The 22,391-nt window shown below is 46.1% G+C and overlaps 1 protein-coding gene across 1 annotated transcript in view; it reads left to right on the forward strand.

Annotated features, from left to right (window-relative positions):
* Nucleotides 1-22,391, forward strand: part of sgsm2 (small G protein signaling modulator 2) — a 99,676-nt gene that overhangs the window by 39,777 nt on the left and 37,508 nt on the right. The window contains exons 7-11 of the mRNA XM_070858010.1: nucleotides 5,221-5,345; nucleotides 8,564-8,635; nucleotides 9,659-9,815; nucleotides 16,298-16,430; nucleotides 21,840-21,974. Coding sequence (XP_070714111.1) covers nucleotides 5,221-5,345; nucleotides 8,564-8,635; nucleotides 9,659-9,815; nucleotides 16,298-16,430; nucleotides 21,840-21,974 — 622 coding nt within the window. The remainder of the gene's footprint in view (nucleotides 1-5,220; nucleotides 5,346-8,563; nucleotides 8,636-9,658; nucleotides 9,816-16,297; nucleotides 16,431-21,839; nucleotides 21,975-22,391) is intronic.

The following is a 22,391-nucleotide window of genomic DNA, read 5'->3' on the forward strand; positions in this document are numbered from 1 at the left end:
CCTCTGGCAGTGTACTGGTTAATGTATTTGCACGAAATTCATTTGTTGCTCCATTTGCAATAAATTGGTCATTGAGTGCATCAAAACAATATTTAAGAACATAACATAAGAAATCGGAGCAGGAGTAGGCCATATGGCCCCTCGAGCCTGCTCCGCCATTCAGTAAGATCATGGCTGATCTTCGACCTCAATTCCACTTTCCTACCCTATCCCCTGATTCCAAAACTCTGTCTATCTCAACCTTGAATATACTCAATGAGTATATTGTTGGGCTGCGGGCAACCAGTGGCAAGGCCGTATTTACTGCCCACACCGTCTTTCCCTGAGGGCCAACCATATAGTGTGGAACTGGAGCCATACTTGGGATCAGACCAGGTAAGGTAAGTGTGACAGGGAAGGACGTTAGTCAGCCCATTGGAGTTTTTAATGACAATCTGATGGCTTTCCTTGTCTTTGCTTTCGGTGCTAGCCTACAAACGTACCAGGTTTGCTGAATTCAGTTTCACAATTTGCCATAGTGGGATTCGAATTCTCATCTGTCTGGATTTCTAGTCCAGCATCATAATCACAAGGCTACTTGCAGTGCCCTCATTAAACAACAGGCAGAGGAACTTTGTGCAATTGCATGAACCAGTGCCCATCGCGCCTAGGTGAAATTAATTTGGTACCCTACTGTAGTGATTAGGCAGCATGTTGGCAGAGGGTTCTCTGACTCTGACCCCCCCCCCCCCCAAACCATGAAATTAATGGGGTTATGTTACAAGCTCAAAGCTTTGAACCCCAGTCATTAAAGCGTCTACTTGCACAATGAGGGCCCAGGGGCAGCACGGGCCCAGCCCACACTGCGATATGTGCGCGCACTAGGTCCGTGCAGCAGAGCTGGTCGCCAGTCGTCTTGGTTAATCCTTGCCACTGGACCAAGACCTAGCTCTGTCAAGCCCGTGTGGCGGCTGGTGTGCAACGGCCACCACACGTTTTTTTTTAAAATCCACACACAGGCATCTTCCACCCTTCAACATGCAGTTCGGGACCTGGAATCTTAGGTCCTTCATTGAAACACCTGTGAACTTTTTGATGTGGAAGCAAGTCATCCTCGATTCAAGGGACTGCCTATGATGATGATGATACTTGCACAACCTTCCCCTGGCAAATCAGAGTTCTGCGATCAGTCCCACAAAGTTGAGCCGGCAGTGACCCCTGTCAAGAAGAAATGAAATGATCTCATCAGTAAGTTGATCAATCTGAATTTTAATAGAACTTTTAAAAATAAATCTTAACTTTTTATTGCATATATCTATTGAGTGAATGTGTCTTGAGATCTGACAGTCTAATCTATTTTAAATTGCTTTGGTGCATGGCCAGACCATTTTAAAAAAAACCATTAAATCCCAGTTAAATAAGCTTGGGCACAATCGATAACACGGCTCACCAATGAATCAGAGAGAATGAAACAAAGGATTTGATCGTAACAGCATTCACTCATTGAATACTAATTAACTAGTCAGACCAACATGAGCCATCTTACTGAATTCTCATCCGATAATGTACTTATTCCCCCCCCCACCGCTTCCCCAAATGTTTCTCCTCTCCTCGTCTGAAGGTATTGACTCCCCCTAGAGTACCAGCCAGCCAACCTCTGTTATATCACCCAAGTAGCCATGTTGCATGTTGCAGCCTATATAATTATTTGACGGTGGGAGGGGAAATTGATCCTCACGCACTCGCACATTCCAGCAGGTCGCTGGTTAATGAGCTTAGAATGCTATCTGATTTCCCCCGGCCCCCCCACCCTAGAACTCACTAACCTGAAGCCCTGTGTTCAGCTTCTAAAGTTTATATCATCAGCATTGCCATGTCAGCCGTGGCTCAGTGGGTAGCACTCTCGCCTCTAAGTCAGTAGGTTGTGGGTTCAAGTCCCACTCTGGAAACGTGAGCACAAAAGTCTTAGCTGATACTTCAGTGCAGTGCTGAGGGAGCCCTGCACTGTCAGAGGTGCCGTCTTTTGGATGAGAGGTTAAATCGAGACTGCATCTGCCCTCTCGGGTGGGCGTAAAAGATCCCATGGCACTATTTTGAAGAAGAGCAGGTGTACTGGCCAATATTTATCCTTCAATCCACACCTAAAAACAGATTATCTGGTCGTTATCACATTGCTATTTGTGGGAGCTTGCTGTGCGCAACTTAGCTGCTGCGTTTCCCACATTACAACAGTAAAGTACTTCATTGGCTGTAAAGAGCTTTGGAATGTCCTGTGGTCTTGAAGGTGTTGTATAAATGCAAGTCTTTTTCCTTTTATTATCCAAAATTATGGCTACGAAAATGAGAAAATATTGTGTAGTCGGGTAATTCTGACAATTTTCTTAAGTTATTCACTTTCAAGGTGGTTTTGTTTCAACTTAATGTTGTCTGTCTGATTGTGCTGTCACAGATGCTGAAGAATTACTGATGCTTTAAATCCTGAGACAGGGTGGATAATTAATTCCATTGACATATACTGAGGCGGAATGTAAATGTTCAGTTGGGGTAGAGAGTTGAGATGTCTCAACTTAATCTAAAGATATGAGCAGAGACAGAAATTTTTAAAAATTCCTCCTGCTGTTTTTGTGCTCATCAGAAAGGGAATTTTCAGCGCTGGAAAAGGGGGATCGTTTTTTTTTTCCACCTTTAACACATTTTTTGAGGAATCAAGCTGCTTCCAGGGCAGATGTGCAACAGCGAGATTCACTAATGCTCTTGCCACTCGACCACAGCTTTGCTGCCATGATGTTGCTCCATCTGGTGGCCAAGCTGAGAAGTGACAATAAAAAGAAAGACTCAGTCAATTCATCATCATAGGCAGTCCCTTGGAATTGAGGAAGATTTGCTTCCACTCCTGAAATGAGTTCTTTGGTGGCTGAACAGTCCAATACGAGAGCCACAGTCTCTCTGTCACAGGCGGGACAGATAGTCGTTGAGGGAAAGGGTGGGTGGGACTGGTTTGCCACACGCTCTTTCCGCTGCCTGCGCTTAATTTCTCCATGCTCTTGGCGATGAGCCTCGAGGTGCTCAGCGCCCTCACAGCCAATTAAGTACAGGTTGAACCTCCCTTATCAAGAACCCTCGGGACCTGGCCTCATCTGGATAAGGGATTTTTCCGGACGAGAGGTGGTCACGTTAAATTGGATGGTACAGGTACTGAGCAAGGGGATATCGGGGCTGGAGGTGCAGCAGAGAGATCGTTTTGGGGGGGGCGGGGATCGCGGGGCCAGGCCAGCGATTGTGGGAGTCGGCAGCGAGGAAGGACTTCAATTTGTTCATGTCGGAATTCTGTGCGTGCGCCACCCGGTGGCCGGGAATTGTTCTGGACGAGGGGTGGTTCTGGATAAGGGAGTTCTGGATAAGGGAGTTCTGGATAAGGGAGGTTCAACCTGTACTTTGTTTTGGAAGTGTAGACACAGTTGTAATGTAAGAACCACAGCAGCCAATTTGAGCACAGCAATGTGATAATGACCTGATAATCTGTTTTAGTGCCGTTCGATCTTTTACATCCACAAGACGGGGCCTCAGTTTAATGTCTCATCTGAAAAATGGCACCTCTGACAGTGCAGCACTCCCTCAGCACTGCACTGGAGTGTCAGCCTAGATTTTTGTGCTCAAGTCTCTGGAATGGGACTTGAGCCCACAACCTTCTGTCCTAAATGCGAGATTGCTACCCACTGCGCCATGGTTGACAAAAACTGAAAATGCTGGAAAACGCTCAGCAGACCAGGCAGCAATGCGAGGGTAGAATTCCTAATCAGCAAAGTTCAGATATGAACACCTAATGTGTTTGTACTGCATTCTATTTTTCCACAGCCACCAACCCACTGGGATTCTGATGGGGAGAATCGCACTTCTCTCTTAACAAGCCCGGATTCAACAGATGGACACTTTGGATAAGTTTCAATGACTTTAATTCCTATATGTGAGGGGGAGCATCTCTCTTCTCAGCCCCTGAGAAAGGATCTCCAATGAGCTGTTCAAATTACATCTTAATTATACAGGGTTTAGCACATGGACAGACCTTAACAGTGATGTGATTGGATGTACCAACGCATGATCAAATACCCATTTGTTCCCTCCTTCCAAGTGTCACTCGCCTTATATTATATTGCTCCCTTGAGCCCGAGGTCAACGAGTGGTCATCTTGTGTACGTGCAGTTTTAAGCATACCTTCTGTTTAGCCAGCTCAGGTACCTACATAATAGCCAGATAACATCTTTGATAATCAATCTTGCTCTTGCATATTCCCTACTTAACAACGCTCGGGGCGGGAGTGGGGCAGGGGCGGTGGGAGGAAGTCTCTTCACCCGATAGACTACAGCGTTCAAGAAGGCTGCTCACCGCCACTTTCTCAAGGGGAGAACATAAGAAATAGGAGCAGAAGTAGGCCATCTGGCCCCTCGAGCCTGCTCCGCCATTCAATAAGTTCATGGCTGATCTGATCCTGGCCTCAACTCCACTTTCCTGCCTGTTCCCCATAACCCTTGACTCCTCTACAGTTCAAGAATCTGTCTATCTCCGCCTTGAATATATTCAATGACTCAGCCTCCACAGCTCTCTGAGAATTCCAAAGATTCACGACCCTCTGAGAGAAGAAATTCCTCCTTATCTTCTTAAATGGATGACCTCTTATTCTGAGCTAGGGATGGGCAATAAATGCGGGCCTTGCTAGAGACACCCATATCCTGGGAATTATTTTTTTTAAGCTAACAACAATTTGCATTTATATAGTGCCTTTAATGTAGTGAAACGTCCCAAGGCGCTTCACAGTGCAAGAGGTCAGAGCTTGAAGGCTTGTAGACTTGGAGGAGGTTACTGAGATGGGGAGGGGCGAGGTCATGGAGGGATTTTTTAAAGATAATAAGGATGTGAGTGTTAAAATTGGGTCATTGCCTCATCACGAATCTCCCGTACGTGAATGTTACTGACTGGGAAGTTGTACCCTCCAGCAATGTTCCCTCTAATTTTTTGTTTGGGGCCCCTTTAACGGACTGCGTAGCCCATTCAAAATTCCGCGCATGCGCGGTTTTTCCCTTTAAGAGCCGGTGGAGCTGGCTGCGGGGACTTCAAGACCGCTGCGCGGGAACGTTTAAAGGGAACGTTGCCCTCAACTCTCCGACAGAAACCTATGCCAGACCCCCAACAAAGCATCTTTGAATAAAACAGCTATTGTGTCAATGTTCCTGTTTTCTTTGACAGAAGGAGGACGTGGAGACTGTTCCGGGATACCTGTCACTTCACCAGTCTGCGGAACACTTGACCCTGAAGTGGACCCCAAACCAACTCATGAATGGAACTTTGGGAGACTCGGAGCTTGAAAAGAGGTAACGCCCCTCTAATTTCATAAACATTCCTCAGCTGGGGGGAATCTGGCTTTCACTTGTACGCGGGACGTTTATTCTCAGCGCTTGCAACTTTATTTCAGAATTCCAACGTCCGCAGTATTTTTCTTCCATTCCCAAGTTCATTCTGTGTTTGGTCAGTTTTTAACGCCGACAGCCATTCGGCGATGTAACTGGCACTGCAACCAGCAGCCATCAGTGCAACCCATCGCTGGGAATTGTCCTTGGCGGTTCTCCCGCTCAGCTGCAGTAACAGTGGCACAAAAACCCAATGATGCATCTACGCTCTGGTCCCAGCAGCCGATCTGCAAGTGGTTTTGCCCTTGGTGGTTTTGAATCACCCCCCTTACAACAGTTCTAGACACCGGAATTATAGTGGTGAACAAAAATACACAGTTATAGCCAGATCTTTCGGTCTCAACCATCACAATGCTTTTATTCAAGTTAAAGCACACACCTGCACCCACCATTAAAACACACCCTGGTGGTGTAAAACAAACACAGTACAGTACAGTCAGCAAATTGTGTTAGGGAAATTGATGGGATTGTAGGCCAATAAATCCCCAGGGCCTGATAATCTGTATCCCAGAGTACTTAAAGAAGTGGCCCTAGAAATAGTGGATGCATTGGTGGTCATTTTCCAACATTCTATAGACTCTGGATCAGTTCCTTTGGACTGGAGTGTAGCTTAATGTAACCCCACATTAGAGAGAAAATGGAATTATAGACCGGTCAGCCTGACATCGGTGATGGGGAAAATGTTGGAATCAATTATTAAAGATGTAATAGCAGCACGTTTGGAAAGCAGTGACAGGATCGGTCCAAGTCAGCATGGATTTATGAAAGAGAAATCATGCTTGACAAATCTTCTAGAATTTTTTGAGGATGTAACTAGTAGAGTGGACAAGGGAGAGCCAGTGGATGTGTATTTAGACTTTCAAAAGGCTTTTGACAAGGTCCCACATGAGTGTGCAAAATTAAAACACATGGTATTGGGGGTAATGTACTGACGTGGATAGAGAACTGGTTGGCAGACAGGAAGCAAAGAGTAGGAATAAACGGGTCCTTTTCAGAATGGCAGGCAGTGCCTAGTGGGGTACCACAAGGTTCAGTGCTGGGACCCAGGTATTTTCAATGTACATTAATGATTTAGACGAAGGAATTGAATGTAATATCTCCAAGTTTGCAGATAACACTAAGCTAGATGGCAGTGTGAGCTGTGAGGAGGATGCTAAGAGGCTGCAGGGTGACTTGGACAGGTTAGGTGAGTGGGCAAATACATGGCAGATGCGGTATAATGTAGATTAAATGTGAGGTTATCCACTTTGGTGGTAAAAACAGGAAGGCAGATTATTATCTGAATGGTGACAGATTAGTAAAAGGGGAGGTGCAACAAGACCTGGGTGTCATGGTACATCAGTCATTGAAAGTTAGCATACAGGTACAGCAGGCAGTGAAGAAGGCAAATGGCGTGTTGGCCTTCATAGCGAGATGATTTGAGTATAGGAGCAGGGAGGTGTTACTACAGTTGTATAGGGCCTTGGTGAAGCCACACCTTGAATATTGTGTACAGTTTTGGTCTCCTAATCTGAGGAAGGACATTCTTGCTATTGAGGGAGTGCAGCGAAGGTTCACCAGACTGATGCCCGGGATGACAGGACTGACATATGAAGAAAGTCTGGATCGACTAGGCTTATATTCAATGAAATTTAAAAGAATGAGAGGGGATCTCATAGAAACATATAAAATTCTGACGGGATTGGACAGGTTAGATGCAGGAAGAGTGTTCTCGATGTTGGGGAAGTCCAGAACCAGGGGTCACAGTCTAAGGATAAGGGTAAGCCATTTAGGACCGAGATGAGGAGAAACTTCTTCACTCAGAGTTGTAAGCATGTGGAATTCTCTACCACAGAAAATTACTGAGGCCAGTTCGTTAGATATATTCAAAAGGAAGTTAGTTGTGGCCCTTGCGGCTAAAGGGATCAAGGGGTATGGAGAGAAAGCAGGAATGGGGTACTGAAGTTGTATGACCAGCCATGATCATATTGAATGGTGGTGCAGGCTCGAAGGGCCGAATGACCTACTCCTGCACCTATTTTCTATGTTTCTAACACAACCCTGGCCCATCTGTACAAGCCCCTAACGCGAAGCACCCACTATTAAAACCAACTGCTCGGATTCAAAATTGCACCACCGAATCTGTCCAACAGAATGTGTGTACGCCTATGATCCTCGCAGAAAAACCTCCCCACTAAACCCCTAAGGCTTGGTTGGGACACACAACACCCCTCCACACTATGCGGTGGTCTTAAAGATGTATGGGCTGGGATAAATGCTTACCAATTATCCCTCTGGCTTACCTGCTGCTTCTCCCGATGAGGCATATCTTCTGGTTCTGTACCAATCTGTGGTATTCAAGTCCAGTCTCAAGGTCAGCTTCCTAGTCGAAGCAGCAAGGCTCTTCTCTGCTCGTAGATGGTGTTTCTTCTCTCCATCCCAGACAGAGTGCTCAGTCCTTTGCGTTGAATGAAGTGAGTAGAAGAGGAGAGAGAGATAGCAGCCGAAACTGCCTCTCATACCTGCAAAAAATGCTGCTTCTTCGTGCCAAAAATTCAACTGTCCTTCGCCTGAGGCAGTACAACTAAAAGAGCAAAATCATGTCTTCGGCCTGTTCCTTTGTTACTGGGCTGTTTCCTCGATAAGGCTCCAACAGGTCGAAAAGCTTCCTTTGTGTCTTGAGCACCAACCAATCTTCTTGATCTCTCACTGATTACATGGCAAAGGGCGCCCCCCCCCCCCCGCCCCATCAACCATCTTCCTGCCATTTCAGCCATTGATTCCTGCCCACCTGATGTGTATTCCTGTGGAACATGTTTGGACCTGTCCCACGTCTGGCTGTCTGCTTCTCTGCAGTAACAGCAAATGTGTCCAAGCAAAGTCCAAAAGTATATGCTTTTGCTGTCGATGTTTTCACCGAATTCTTACAGATCGGGTGGATCCCCCGAGGGAATTCCTGACGCATATCTTTGCCGTGTGGTGTCACAGTTGAGATGCTGCCACTATTGTTGAGGCGAACTCTTTGGTTGATTATATAGAAATTCTGAATCAGATATTCTTTTGTAAGTTGTTTTCAAAATTGCAAAGGAAATTCTGTATTGAACAGACAATTTTTAAAATATTGTGTCTCGGCTTATTTTCAGTGTCTATTGGGATTACGCTTTAACTGTGCCATTAAGTCAGATAGTCTGCATCCATTGCCACCAACAACGTAAGTGACTTTTTCCCTCTTCATGCTTTCACTTATTCTTTTCTTGATTGTGGTGTTCCAATATCCAGGACATAAGCATTCTGTGGCTGCTAGTAACCTGTTCATTGCTCAGGCAGGCGAGCAGTCAGTGTGACGTAAAATTAACCCAACAAAAATACAACTTTTTGAGCATTGTGGTTAAGTAGGTGTAAAAAAAACAGGCTTCAACCCAAATCCCAAGGAAATTTTATTTGTGGAAAAACCTTAGCGACAGGGACACTATAACATTATACCTTCATCATGTATTGTATTTATGTTGCATGTTATGTGCAGAAGAGTAAGGCAGATTACAGGTTTATGAATACTTGCTATTAGTGTAACTTTTTCTTAAGATGTAGCGATCTGTAATGGTTAAACCAAGGGGCAATTGCTCAGTGACTGATACAGATCATCATCATAGGCAGTCCCTCGGAATCGAGGAAGACTTGCTTCCACTCTAAAAATGAGTCCTTAGGTGGCTGAACAATCCAATACGAGAACCACAGTCCCTCACAGGTGGGACAGACAGTCGTTGAGGGAAGGGATGGGTGGGACAGGTTTGCCGCACCCTCTTTCCGTTCTGCATGCTCTCGGCGATGAGACTCGAAGTGCTCAGCACCTTCCCCGGATGCACTTTCTCCACTTAGGGTGGTCTTTGGCCAAGGACTCCCAGGTGTCGGTGGGGATGTCACACTTTATCAGGGAGGCTTTGAGGGTGTCCTTGTAATGTTTCCTCTGCCCACCTTTGGCTCATTTGCCGTGAAGGAGTTCCAAGTAGAGCGCTTGCTTTGGGAGTCTCGTGTGTGGTATACTATATATGTTGCATGTTATGCGCAGAAGAGTAAGGCAGATTACAGGTTTATGAATACTTGCTATTAGTGTAACTTTTTCTTCTGAAGATGTAGCGAATTATAATGGTTAAAGCAAGGGGCAATTGCTCAGCGACTGATGCAGATACATTGCTACAGATGGGTGATATTGTTGCTATGTTTTTATTTTCAGCTGACAGTGGAGGAACCTTAGTGTTGGTGAGTCAGGATGGAATCCAAAGGCCTCCACTTCACTTTCCCCAGGGTGGCCACCTATTGGCCTTCCTCTCCTGCCTTGAAAATGGGCTGTTGCCACGAGGGCAGCTTGATCCCCCACTGTGGTCCCAGCGAGGAAAGGTAGGTCAATATCTTGAGGTGCTTTCGAACTGCGGCGGGTTGAAAGAGGGAGTCTCGCCATTAGTTTTAAAATGCAAACGGCCTGTGGAATTAGAATGAGAGGTGATCTTATTGAAACATCCAAGATTCTGGGGTGGCTTGACGGGTTGGATGCAGAGGATGTTTCCCCTCGTGGGGGATTCTCGAACGAGGGGGCATAATTTCAGAATAAGGGGTCGACCATTTTAAAACAGAAATGAGGAAGAATTTCTTCTTTCAGAGGGTTGTGAATCTTTGGAATTCTCTGCCCCAGAGAGCTGTGGAGGCTTACTCATTGAATATATTTAAGGTGGAGAGAGACAGATTTATGAAGGATAAGGGAGTCGAGGGTTATGGGGAGAGGGCAGGGAAGTGGAGCTGAGGCCAAGATCAGATCAGCCATGATCTTATTGAATGGCGGAGCAGGTTCGAGGGGCCAGATGGCCTACTCCTGCTCCTATTTCGTATGTTCTTAGGATCAACTTTAACATCATTTCAGCAATGTTCTGTCAATTGATAAATACATTAAAAAGAGTGCTGACAACATCATTAAGGGAATTGGCTCGGAGGAACCTCTGGATTTAACTCTGAGAGGGAGCTGGATTAACATTGGCAGCAGACAGTCATTAATTATGGCTCCTTCAGCCATTGTGATTTCAGCTATGTTTGTGCTCATCTGTTGTGTGGCTCGGAAAGTGCGCTCACTATGTGGCCGGCTCTTGTTGCTTAAATACAGAGGGTCCTAAAACTCTGTGGGGCGGTGCATCTTGGCGTAAGTGACATAATATGCCAGTCCTTGACCTCCAACGCTGAGTCCAGCCTCGCCAAAAGTTCTTGGGGTCGTGGGGAGGTTCCACATTTGCCAGGTGTGAGGCGCCCCCCCCTGCCAAAGTAGTCAAAGTCCGGCGGATGGAAGATACCTGGGTCAAAGATTCCAAGTTCTCCCTCCGCTGGCACACCCCCCCTCCCCCACCCCCGCAGCATAACAAAACTGAAGCTACTTGTCCCCTCCCCCGAAACCTCTTTTTTTTTTTAAATCGAGTACAGGTGCAAATCTTTGGGGTCCGGGCCAGAGTCCCAATCCAGACCCCCAGATTCCCACACCCAGCATTGACTCTGAGTCCCATAGATCGTCCAAGGAATGGAAACTCTGAGCTTTGGTGTCCATGCCCCTGGCCCCACACCGCCCTTGCATCAATGGCCTTGTAAGGGGCAGGAGGCGACTTTGCCCCCACAAAAACTACCCGGAAATCTCGGTGCTCACCTAGGATCTGGTGTAACCGGGCTCCGGCAGATACTCCTCCCAAAGTTATGGCAGGTGTCCGCCTGAACAGCCATAGATTTTTTTTTAGAGTCAATTTATTAGAACCTTTTATTTAATAAAATTACCAGGGGAAAAAGTAGGAGAAAATTGAAGTTCATCATTATTCTTTGAAATTGATCTGTTTTTAAAAGTGTTGCAGAGGTGAGAACCCACCTTTTAATGGATGGCTCCCAATGTGCAAAGTTTGCGCCCCACAGACGTCAATTTCTGAATATTTGCAAAGACATACGTTGTGTTATTTTACAATGTTAAACGATCAGAACCAGAGACAGCTTTCAGTCTCAACTAGAAACATTGGGGCGGATTTTCGGGTCTTTTGCATAGAAACATAGAAACATAGAAACATAGAAAATAGGTGCAGGAGTAGGCCATTCGGCCCTTCTAGCCTGCACCGCCATTCAATGAGTTCATGGCTGAACATTCAACTTCAGTACCCCATTCCTGCTTTCTCGCCATACCCCTTGATCCCCCTAGCAGTAAGGACCTCATCTAACTCCTTTTTGAATATATTTAGTGAATTGGCCTCAACAACTTTCTGTGGTAGAGAATTCCACAGGTTCACCACTCTCTGGGTGAAGAAGTTCCTCCGCATCTCGGTCCTAAATGGCTTACCCCTTATCCTTAGACTGTGACCCCTGGTTCTGGACTTCCCCAACATTGGGAACATTCTTCCTGCATCTAACCTGTCTAACCCCGTCAGAATTTTATATGTTTCTATGAGGTCCCCTCTCATTCTTCTGAACTCCAGTGAATACAAGCCCAGTTGATCCAGTCTTTCTTGATAGGTCAGTCCCGCCATCCCGGGAATCAGTCTGGTGAACCTTCGCTGCACTCCCTCAATAGCAAGAATGTCCTTCCTCAGGTTAGGAGACCAAAACTGTACACAATACTCCAGGTGTGGCCTCACCAATGCCCTGTACAACTGTAGCAACACCTCCCTGCCCCTGTACTCAAATCCCCTTGCTATGAAGGCCAACATGCCATTTGCTTTCTTAACCGCCTGCTGCACCTGCATGCCAACCTTCAATGACTGATGTACCATGACACCCAGGTCTCTTTGCACCTCCCCTTTTCCTAATCTGTCACCATTCAGATAATAGTTTGTCTCTCTGTTTTTACCACCAAAGTGGATAACCTCACATTTATCCACATTATACTTCATCTGCCATGCATTTGCCCACTCACCTAACCTATCCAAGTCGCTCTGCAGCCTCACAGCATCCTCCTCGCAGCTCACACTGCCACCCAACTTAGTGTCATCCGCAAATTTGGAGATACTACATTTAATCCCCTCATCTAAATCATTAATGTACAGTGTAAACAGCTGGGGCCCCAGCACAGAACCTTGCGGTACCCCACTAGTCACTGCCTGCCATTCTGAAAAGTACCCATTTACTCCTACTCTTTGCTTCCTGTCTGACAACCAGTTCTCAATCCATGTCAGTACACTACCCCCAATCCCATGTGCTCTAACTTTGCACATCAATCTCTTGTGTGGGACCTTGTCGAACGCCTTCTGAAAGTCCAAATATACCACATCAACTGGTTCGTTCCCCCCCCCCCCCCCCACCCGGAGTGGCAGCAATGGTGGTGGTGTGGTCTTCTGGGCGGGCAGCCAGCCTCCAGTGCCCCGCAGCGATCCTCGGGTCCAGCTTTGCGGCAATGCCCGGAAGAGTTGCTTTGGTGTGCAACACCCCTGGTTGCGACACCGGCACGAGTTTTGACTTCAGCCTGACCCGTTCGCCCCGCAGCGAATGCCTGGGAAATCAGGCGGTCCGACGATACCGACTGCAGAGAGGTAAGTAGTGGACTTCTAAGATTTTTTTCACTAAATTATTTTTGCCATTTATGTTGTGGTGGCGTGGGCAATGTTTTGGGAATGTTTTTTGGTTCGTTTTTTTTTCCCGCAGCATCTATTGGAGCGCTCCCAGCCCGGCTCTTTAGCTTAGGAATGTCCCATGCTAATGTCCAAGAGAGGTGTACAACGCCTCCCTTAGTGCTGTGCCCCCTGACTCGGGGCCCAGCTGCCTAATTTTAATTACTGAGAAGTAAACTGTTCCCGGGGGCAAACTTTACCGCCCCAAAATCATCACAGCCGAAAATGCAGCCCTATAATATTAGCTTTAACTAAAATCATATATGTTCTAAAATCATATGTTGCTTTACTTCCTTGCCTAATGTGTGACATTTACCAAATACATAATCGAAAGCTCTAGAATTCGAGTTGCATACCTGTCTGTACGGTAGATGGGAAATCGAGCTGGCTGCGTTATGGTCATGCGTTCCTTTCTAACCTATTTATTCCTGTGTGGGGTCCACCCAGGCAATAATTAACACCCAAGCGCAAAAGAGAAAAATCTGCCCCGGGTTGCTGGTGATGTATACCTTGTGGTCCATGGCGATATGAAGTTAAACTTCAGAGCGGTAACACAGCTTTAGAGGAATCTGTGTAGCCGTTTGGAGTGAGAGAAGGTTAAATGGCCACTTAAGCTCAAAGGAATATGTTGGAGATAGGAACGCAGACGTTGATGCATAGTAAGACCCACTTCAAAAGATTAAAAGGACATGAAACTGCACCTTTAAATATTTTGCTCCAAGCAATGTCTTGGCCTTTCTTGGATGTTGCGACAGAGCAAATAATCTCAGCAGTCAGTCTACAGTTTCATCAGTGGATCAATAAGAACAAAAGATAGGGGAAGGCACTATAAATCTGAGAATAAAATTGGAAGTACATTCAGTATGTTCAATGTTTTCTTTAAAAAGAGGCTTATATTGAGTTTGGCTGGACTAAGGACTTAACATTCGAGACAATAAATTGAACTCGGACAGAATCTTCACATTGGATATTTAGGGATGGGCAATAAATGCCGGCCTTGCCAACAACGCCCACATCCTGTGAATGAATAAATAAAAATAAAACATTTGCTGCCACCCTCCCCCCCCCCCTCAATTAACATGGAAGAGATAATGGAATATATAATGGCAATGCTGTTAATGAGGAATGTAACACAGCTAATAGGCCAAAGATTCACCCCTGAACATGAACAAGGGACCGATGCAAGGACTGTTGAACTATAAAAGTTTACTGTTAGTTACTTGGATCAGAGAAATTCTTTTATACTTTTCTTGCTCATTATTTTTGTATGTTAACATTTTCGGTGTCATTTTATGTGCGCTGGTGTATGAATGGCACTCAAGCAGAGAGGCATAGCCACTTAGTCCTGCTCTGGTGTGTGTTTGTTTCACTGTCCCTCCTTCCAAGGTCCCACAGAAATTAAAGGCCCGAGTTTTGCACTTCCTTGGACCATACTTCTCGAGATTCATGAGTCCAATCCTCAACTATAGCACATTGCTCAGTGCCATTGGAGGCAGCAACATATCTCGGCAAAAGCCTTTTGATAGTTATTGATAGGCGTCAATAGTTAGTTACAGGCTGGGGTTGCTTATTCTTGCAACGCTGCTTTATATTTGAAGCACCATGTGTGCATCAGTCGAACAGTTCGAAGTAATATCAATGAAGTTTTTAATATGTTATGTAAACTGTCCTTATAATGCTGGTAGCTAATTCAGTTGGGAAGAACATCAGAGCTGAGCGTGATCCCTTCTCCACCCAGAGGCCCCACACACACACTTCCCACCGGGGGCGCTGTATAGGGATTAAGAGCAGGTGCGCTGGGTGATTTCCCCATCCCTGATCCAGGAACACTGAAGCCAATCTTACTGAGATCCGCTCATTCAGCACAGGGATCGAACCTGCCACTTTTCTGGTCTCAATATGGCTCTGATGACTTTATCACTTTGTCTATCAATTAAAAAACTTACACTCATAAGGGAGCAATTTTAACCTAACACACCCATGGGGAAAGTGACGGCATTGGGTGCAGCACTAGCTTTACATCCCGCCCAATGCTCCTCTCTGTTGAGACTAGTACTAATGAACTAATATCGGGCGGGGTGTAAAACTGGCGTTCCACCCAATCCCGTGGGTTTCCCGCCCGGCATGTTGGGTTAAAATTACCCCTTATAACGTCGATTTCAAAATTCTCATCCTTGTTTTCAAATCCCTCCATGGCCTAGTTCCTCCCTATCTCTGTAATCTCCTCCAGCCCCCCTCCCCCCGAGATGTCTGCACTCCTCTAATTCTGCCCTCTTGAGCATCACTGATTATAATCGCTCAACCATTGGTGGCCGTGCCTTCTGTTGACTAGGCCCCAAGCTCTAGAACTCCCTCCTTAAACCTCCCCGCCTCTCTACCTCTCTTTCCTCCTTCAAGACGCTCCTTAAAACGTACCTCTTTGACCCTGCACTAATTTCTACTTAGGCAGCTCGATGTCAAATTTTTTATCTCCTACTACTCCTGTGAAGAGCCTTGCGACATTTCACTACGTTAAAGTTGCTATATCAACACAAGTTGTTGTTGTCTACTATACATTGTGCACTGTTGAGGCCTATGGATAAAGAATGAGATATTGGATGGCCGGCAGGGCCCCAGGATGAATCAGCGCCTTCGAGAGGTGGGATGAAAACTGGGATGGTAAAAAATAATCTATTATTTGATTCCCAGGAACCCTCAGGTAAAAATTTTCAGCAGGGAATAAGATTAAGCATTAAAGAGCTTGGTGTAAAGCAAAAATGTACATTATATCACTTTGAGGACTGGGGCAGGAGAGCAGAATTCCTCCCTGGGTCGGTAGCAAAATCATAAACATAAGAAATAGGAGCAGGAGTAGGCCATTCAGCCCCTCGAGCCTGCTCCACATACAATATCATGGCTGATCTTCTACCTCAACTCTACTTTCCGGCACTATCCTCGTATCCCTTGATTTACTTGATATCCAAAAATCCGGTTCTTTATTTATGACTTTTGATAGTTATTGAGTGGCAAGCCTGTGCACAGTGCATAGAGGAAATCTCTCTCCTCCCGCTCCCCCCCCGCCGCCATTGGTCTGGAAGAATTGAATGGGCTTGTCCAGAAGAAAGGGTACAGGAGCTATCACCTCTGCACTGAGAGCAATCGGCTCTCGGGGTTCCTCTTAATTTTAAATCGGTTTGTACATTACGCCGGAATTGAGTCCTTTTTCCAGTTGATTCGCGAATGAAGAACTAGCAACGCGACTGCTGTTATTTCCCAAACATCCAGGGCAAAGTCTTTCCCAAACTACGGAAAAGAAACAGCAGGGCCAAATCCGTGGAGCAGGAAGAACAGACGGAGGAAGAAGTCGCTACTGATTATGTATTCAGAATAATATATCCCGGGCAGAAGAATGACTACGGTGAGTTTATTTTTGATGAATTATTGCTCTCGCTGTTACCTGCTGATTCCGAGCTGACTTCTGAAGTTTAATATCATTGTGTTTTTCTTGATATTCTTGATTGATTGAAGTGTGTTTTGATTTTGGTACATGTTTGTTTGTCTTTTCATTATTGCATTATGTGGAATCACTGGGCTGTAAGGAACGTGGTATCTCCCGGTCTTATATTACCGCCTGCTGTCAAGATGATATTCAATTTGAATGAGGATGAGAACCGGGTGAAATCTCCCAGAAGCTGCGTTGATTGAGTTCATGCACCAGGCAGCATTAAGTCACCAATCTCCCTGCACACACGCTGAGATTTTAACATATTGCAGACACGAGGCAAGCAATTTACACTGGCTTTACCGGCTGGTTTGCAAACCTCCTCTGCAACAGGGCTTAAGGAAAAGGGGATTTCTTTCATAGATGTTTGCATTCATATATATTTGGGGGGGTGGGGGGGAGGATTTAGTCAAAGCTACCGATTGTAGGAGGAATTAAACCTGTCTTAATTTAACAAATTTTATGTTAAGATTTTTTGACCAGCAGAAACTGTAGTGTGTGTGTATGTGTGTGTCTGTCTGTGAGGGAGGAGCAGAAGGGTGAAAGATGCCGCCAGTATCCAGGGTGTGGACTGAAAACACTAAACATAATGGCTCTCCTACTACAATGAGTTCCGTCACTTTATGTGCAAAAGTATAGAGAGATGAATGTAGTGTGATTTAAAATGAATATATCCTGCACGGATATAATTCCCCCCCCCCCCCCCACAAACAACTTTGAGAGTACAAGTCTCGAATTCTGAAAGGTAAAAATACGTCCAGACTCCTGTGTTTAGTGTTAGACCGGAGGAGTTAAAGTAGAAGGGGGGAGAAGTTCAACACGGCCACCTATTCTGCGTTAGTAAAATGGGCGAAAGATCTCTGAATTTTGCCTGGTGATCTCTCGCACCCAATGCCCACCAGAAAGTGCCCCACACCATACTGACCCAGGTGTGCTTTAGGTGTTCAGGACTCCTGCAGAAAACCAACAGGCGCCTAATAAATATATATGTAGATGAGGTTTTGCATCTGTTAAAGGACATTTCTGCCAAATTCAACTTCCCGAGCTCTGGTTTTGCTCATTTCAAATCCCACCCACAAATCCTGGGCGGGAGCAGTCGGGAGGTACACTCTGTCAGCGCTACTTAAAGGGATCCTCAGCTGCAATTAGGCAAGGTATCTGGTTAGTCCTTTTAGACTGATAAAGGGCTTTTATTTCCCATTTCTGGCTGCGATGACTGACTGCTGTACTTAACTACAAAAATAGCTGTAAGTTATTTTGTTGGGAGCTGGAGGACAATCTCTGCCCAGGGGCTTCTGCACAAACTGCTGTGTGTGTGTGTGTGTCCGCCACTGTGGCAGGAGCAGTAAGTCAGTGCGGAGATCACCAGCAGATAGGAGAAGAGGGCAAAGGCGTGGACAGTGCAGCAGACCTTGCACCGTGCGAGTTTACAGGACCACAGCATCTTAACATAAGAATTAGGAGCAGGAGAAGGCCATTCAGCCCCTCAAGCCTGCTCCGTCATTCAATAAGATCATGGCTGATTTTCAACTCTACTTTCCCGCCCGATCCCCATATTCCTCCATTCCCCTAGAATCAAAAATCAACTATTTCAGCCTTGATTATACTCAACGACTCAGCATTGTTTGGGGTAGAGAATTCCAAAGATTCACAACCCTCTGAGTGAAGAAATTCTTGCTCATCTCTGTATGAAATGGCCGACCCCTTATCCTGAGACAATGTTCTAGACTCTCCAGTCAGGGGAAACAACCTCTCAGCATCTACCCTGTCAATCCCCCTCAAAATCTTATCTGTTTCGATGAGATCACCTCTCAGTCTTCTAAACTCCAGAGATGACAGGCCTCCAGTTAAGTGATAAGCAGTGTTTCCGATGACTCTGCTTCACCAGGGGAGGCTGTTACAGGGGCAGGTCAGCTGTTCCAGTACCAACCTGCAGCCCAGCACCGGGTCACCCACTTGGTGGCTCTGAATTTCTATGTCTCAGGAGCATTCCAGGCTGCAACAGGCGTTGTAAGCACGTAAGCAATATTAGTCAATCCGCAGTGTATTCCTGCATCAAGCAAGTTTTAAAAGCTTTATTCATTCATGGGATGTGGGTGTCGCTGGCAAGGCAGGCATTTATTGCCCTCGAGAGAAGGTGGTGATGATCCGCCTTGAACTGTGATACTCCCTCAGTGCTGACTTTGCTGCAGCGGTTTGATACAACTGAGTGTCTCGCGAGGCCATTTCAGAGGGCAGTTAAGAGCCAATCACATTGCTGTGGGTCTGGATTCACATATAGACCAGACCAGGTAAGGACGACAGATTTCCTTCCCTGAAGGTCATTAGTGAACCAGATGGGTTTTTCCGAAAATCCAGTAGTTTCATGGTCACCATCACTGATTAGCTTTTTTTGTTAAATTCCAGATTTATTTAATTAACTGAATTTAAGTTCACCGGCTGTGGTGTGGCGGGATTTGAACTCACATCTCCGAATTATTAATCCAGGCCTCTGGATTACTAGTCCAGAAACATAACCACTATGCTACCGTACCCAAGTCACAGATTTCTCTCTTCGCCAAGGCAAATGGGTTCATTCATGAATGAATATATGCTGGCTGTCTGGCACCAAAGTGCGCTGGTCACGGGGGGGAAAGAGAAGTGAGTGACAGCTGGTGGCAAGGGTTAACGGAAACCGATGAGTGGCAGCACCAGGTTGCCAGGCAGAGTGTACATGGGAGAGGGTTCATTGAGGGCAAGATGGACAAACACCCTGCGGAGCATATCCTCCGGCCTTGCCAGCTCCTGGGCTGACCTCGACCTACAACATCAATGGCGGCCATTTTCAATAGAGATGAGATGACAGTGGCCATTATCCTGTGTGTGTCTGCTCCCTCTTATTGCAAAAAGAGAGTGTGTGCCTTGCTGAAGGGTTGCGAAGATGCCCGTTAAGGTAGAATAAAAGACTTGCATTTATATAGCGCCTTTCACAACCACCAGTTGTCTCAAAGCACTTTACAGCCAATGGAGTGTAGTCACTGTTGCAATGTGGGAAATGCGGCAAGCTCCCACAAACAGCAATGTGATAATGACCTATTTTTGTTAGGTTGATTGAGGGATAAATATTGGCCAGGACACTGGGGATAACTCCCCTGCTCTTCTTCGAAATAAGTGCCATGGGATCTTTTACGTCCACCTGAGAGAGCAGACGGGCCCTCGGTTTAACATCTCATCCAAAAGACGGCACCTCTGATAGTGCTGAGGGAATGCTGCACTGCACTGGAGTGTCAGCCTAGATTTTTGTGCTCTAGTCCCTGGAGTGGGATTTGAACCCACAACCTTGTGGCTCAGAGGCGAGAGCGCTACCCCACTGAGTCATGGCTGATGCTGTGTGGATAGTGTGGATGGTGCATGAAAGATGCCACAGTTGTGTGTGTGGAGGGGAGAGGTGAGGGGAGTAATTGAAGGGCAATAGCAGAGTGTGCAAGTCGGAGCAGATGCTGGTTCAGTGAAGCATTGCTGCTGTGATTATAAGACAGAGATGGGAAGTGGGGGAAGGAAGGTTTGAGAGCACTTGGGGCTACAGGTGGTGCAGGGCCTAGCAGAGAATAAGAGTGATACAAGTCGGAGTTTGATCTCGGCAGCTCTGGTCAGATCATTGATTTTTTTTTATCAACATTGCAGCCAGATACTGGGTGCTATGTTACTTGCATTCATCTGCTCAGCCACCTCTGGCCACTATTGCTGTGTGCACTGCCTTGACCCCCTTCCTCTGTGAACTGGAAACAGGACCTAATTTCCCCTGCTGACCACCACTTGTAAGGATTACCATGGCATTATCTGAGAATTGAGAAGCCCTTGTAGAAATCATAGAAGATTTTCCCAGTTCCAAGTCTGAACCACACAGTATTGGTAAGGTACATCTCCCCTTTAAGAGGTGCAGGCTCCCTTTAAATGCTATTGCTACTACACAAGTTCCCCAATGCCCCCCCCCTCCCCCCCTCAGCTCCATGGACAAAGTTCCGATAACCAGCATGGAGACCAACAGTTCGCCCAATGAATGGAAACGAGGCACGAACCCGAATTTGGTATGTGTGTCTCCTCCCACTTTACCGGGCAAAGCAGTTGAATGCCACACCCACTTTGTGCCTAATTTTGGTGGAAGTCGAATTTCTATCCAGAGAATGGACTCGTATTCTGCTCTAGGAGAGCACATTTTCACAGGATGCCCTTTATGCATGGTGATGGATCTTTCTCAACAAATGCACTAAGACTGGGTTAAAATGGCTTCAGTCCGCTCACATCCACCTTGTGATGTGAGTCTTGTCAGCGAGTGCTGGCAGGCTTTCCAACAGTGGAGGGCATCACCGCCAAATCCGATACTGTCTACAGATGCTCCCTTCCAGTAGGGGGTTGCTGTGTGGGAATGGGGGAATCCTGGACTATTTTACCGTACTCAATGCAGACATTGAGACCAATTGTAAAGCCCCAGTTGCTGCCATGGTGGGGATCAGCTACTTCGGCACAGATTAAGGATTGATATGTGATTATTAAAGGAAGCATTGATGGGGTGCAACTCCCCCATTTAAAGTACCTTTTTTGCAGAGGAGGAATGAAAGACAAATGAAGAAGATTTATGAATGTGTTTATACTTGTGTGTTTGAGTATTGAATGCAACCCCTTCCAGCTGCATCGGATTATTCTCGTGCTGTGATGCCTCTGTAGTTGAATACCCCACCAGCATTCACCATCTAGGCTGACGCACAAGCACTGTCCAGTTTGGTGAGGAACCAGGAGGATGACCAGTGACTGTGGAGCTAATACATGTTGCATTAACAATGAGTTAATGCCTGCAGCAGGGGACAAATTAAATAAGAACCATTCCTGGGGCTCCCTGGTGGCATGCACTGTCTGAAAGGGCGGTGTCAACAGATTCAAGAGTAATTTTCAAATGGGAATTGGATATATGCATGAAAAGGAAATATTTGCAGGGCTGTGGGAAAAGAGCAAGAGAGCGGGACTAATTGGGCAGCTCTTTCTAAGAGCCGGCACAGGCACGATGGGCTATATGGCCTCCTTCTGTGCTGTATGATTCTATGAACTTTCAAAAACAGATAGAGGTGCATTTTCTAACTGCAATGCATTACTACAAGTTTTACGGTACAAGAATATATGAATTAAAGCAGATTATTGCAGAAATTATACTGGCCATAGTAGAGGTTGGCGCACAATTTTTGGCCTGCTAATAGTCGCCCTTAAATGTCGCTGTCAGGGGGCTTGGGTGTAAGTGAACTGTGCAGTGAAGGCATGCTCCTCATCAGCCCTTTCAATCTTTTCTTTGAGCAGTAACTATTAACTACCACCACTTAGCTGCCAGCCGATCGATCTCTGTCGAGGATGATGAGGAAGACGAGGATAGGCTACATGAAATGATTTCTATGATCTGCTCACGGAACCTCACAGCTCCTAAAATGATGAAAGGTTTTTATGCAGTTTGCCCTAATCACACTTGAAGTGATATGCAAGATGTGCAGTGCACCCAGCGTACAGAGTCTCATCTCCAGGTTCAACAGTGTTGGCATCACTTCACCATACCGATGTTTAAAAATACTGAAATTCATTTGGACTTTTAGTACACTGATTTCTTTTTCTCTCTCTCTTTTAAAGTTCATTTTCACTTCCCTGTAGATTAATAACCCTTGGGCTCCACAAATGACTCAGCAAGTTTAGCGAGTGACCAGCAGAGGCCTACAGACCAAGAAAACCCCAGGCTCGAGCTCCCAGTCAGCTGAGCAGCAGTAGAGTTGCAGCAATTGGCCTCTCGGTTCTCTTTGGGTCAGAGGGTGGGACCATTGGCCAGGGCTGCTGCTCCTAATTGCTGTCCCACGACCCTTGCTA

Source organism: Pristiophorus japonicus, chromosome 16 (genome assembly GCF_044704955.1).
Source record: "Pristiophorus japonicus isolate sPriJap1 chromosome 16, sPriJap1.hap1, whole genome shotgun sequence".
Classification (NCBI taxonomy): Eukaryota; Metazoa; Chordata; class Chondrichthyes; family Pristiophoridae; genus Pristiophorus; species Pristiophorus japonicus.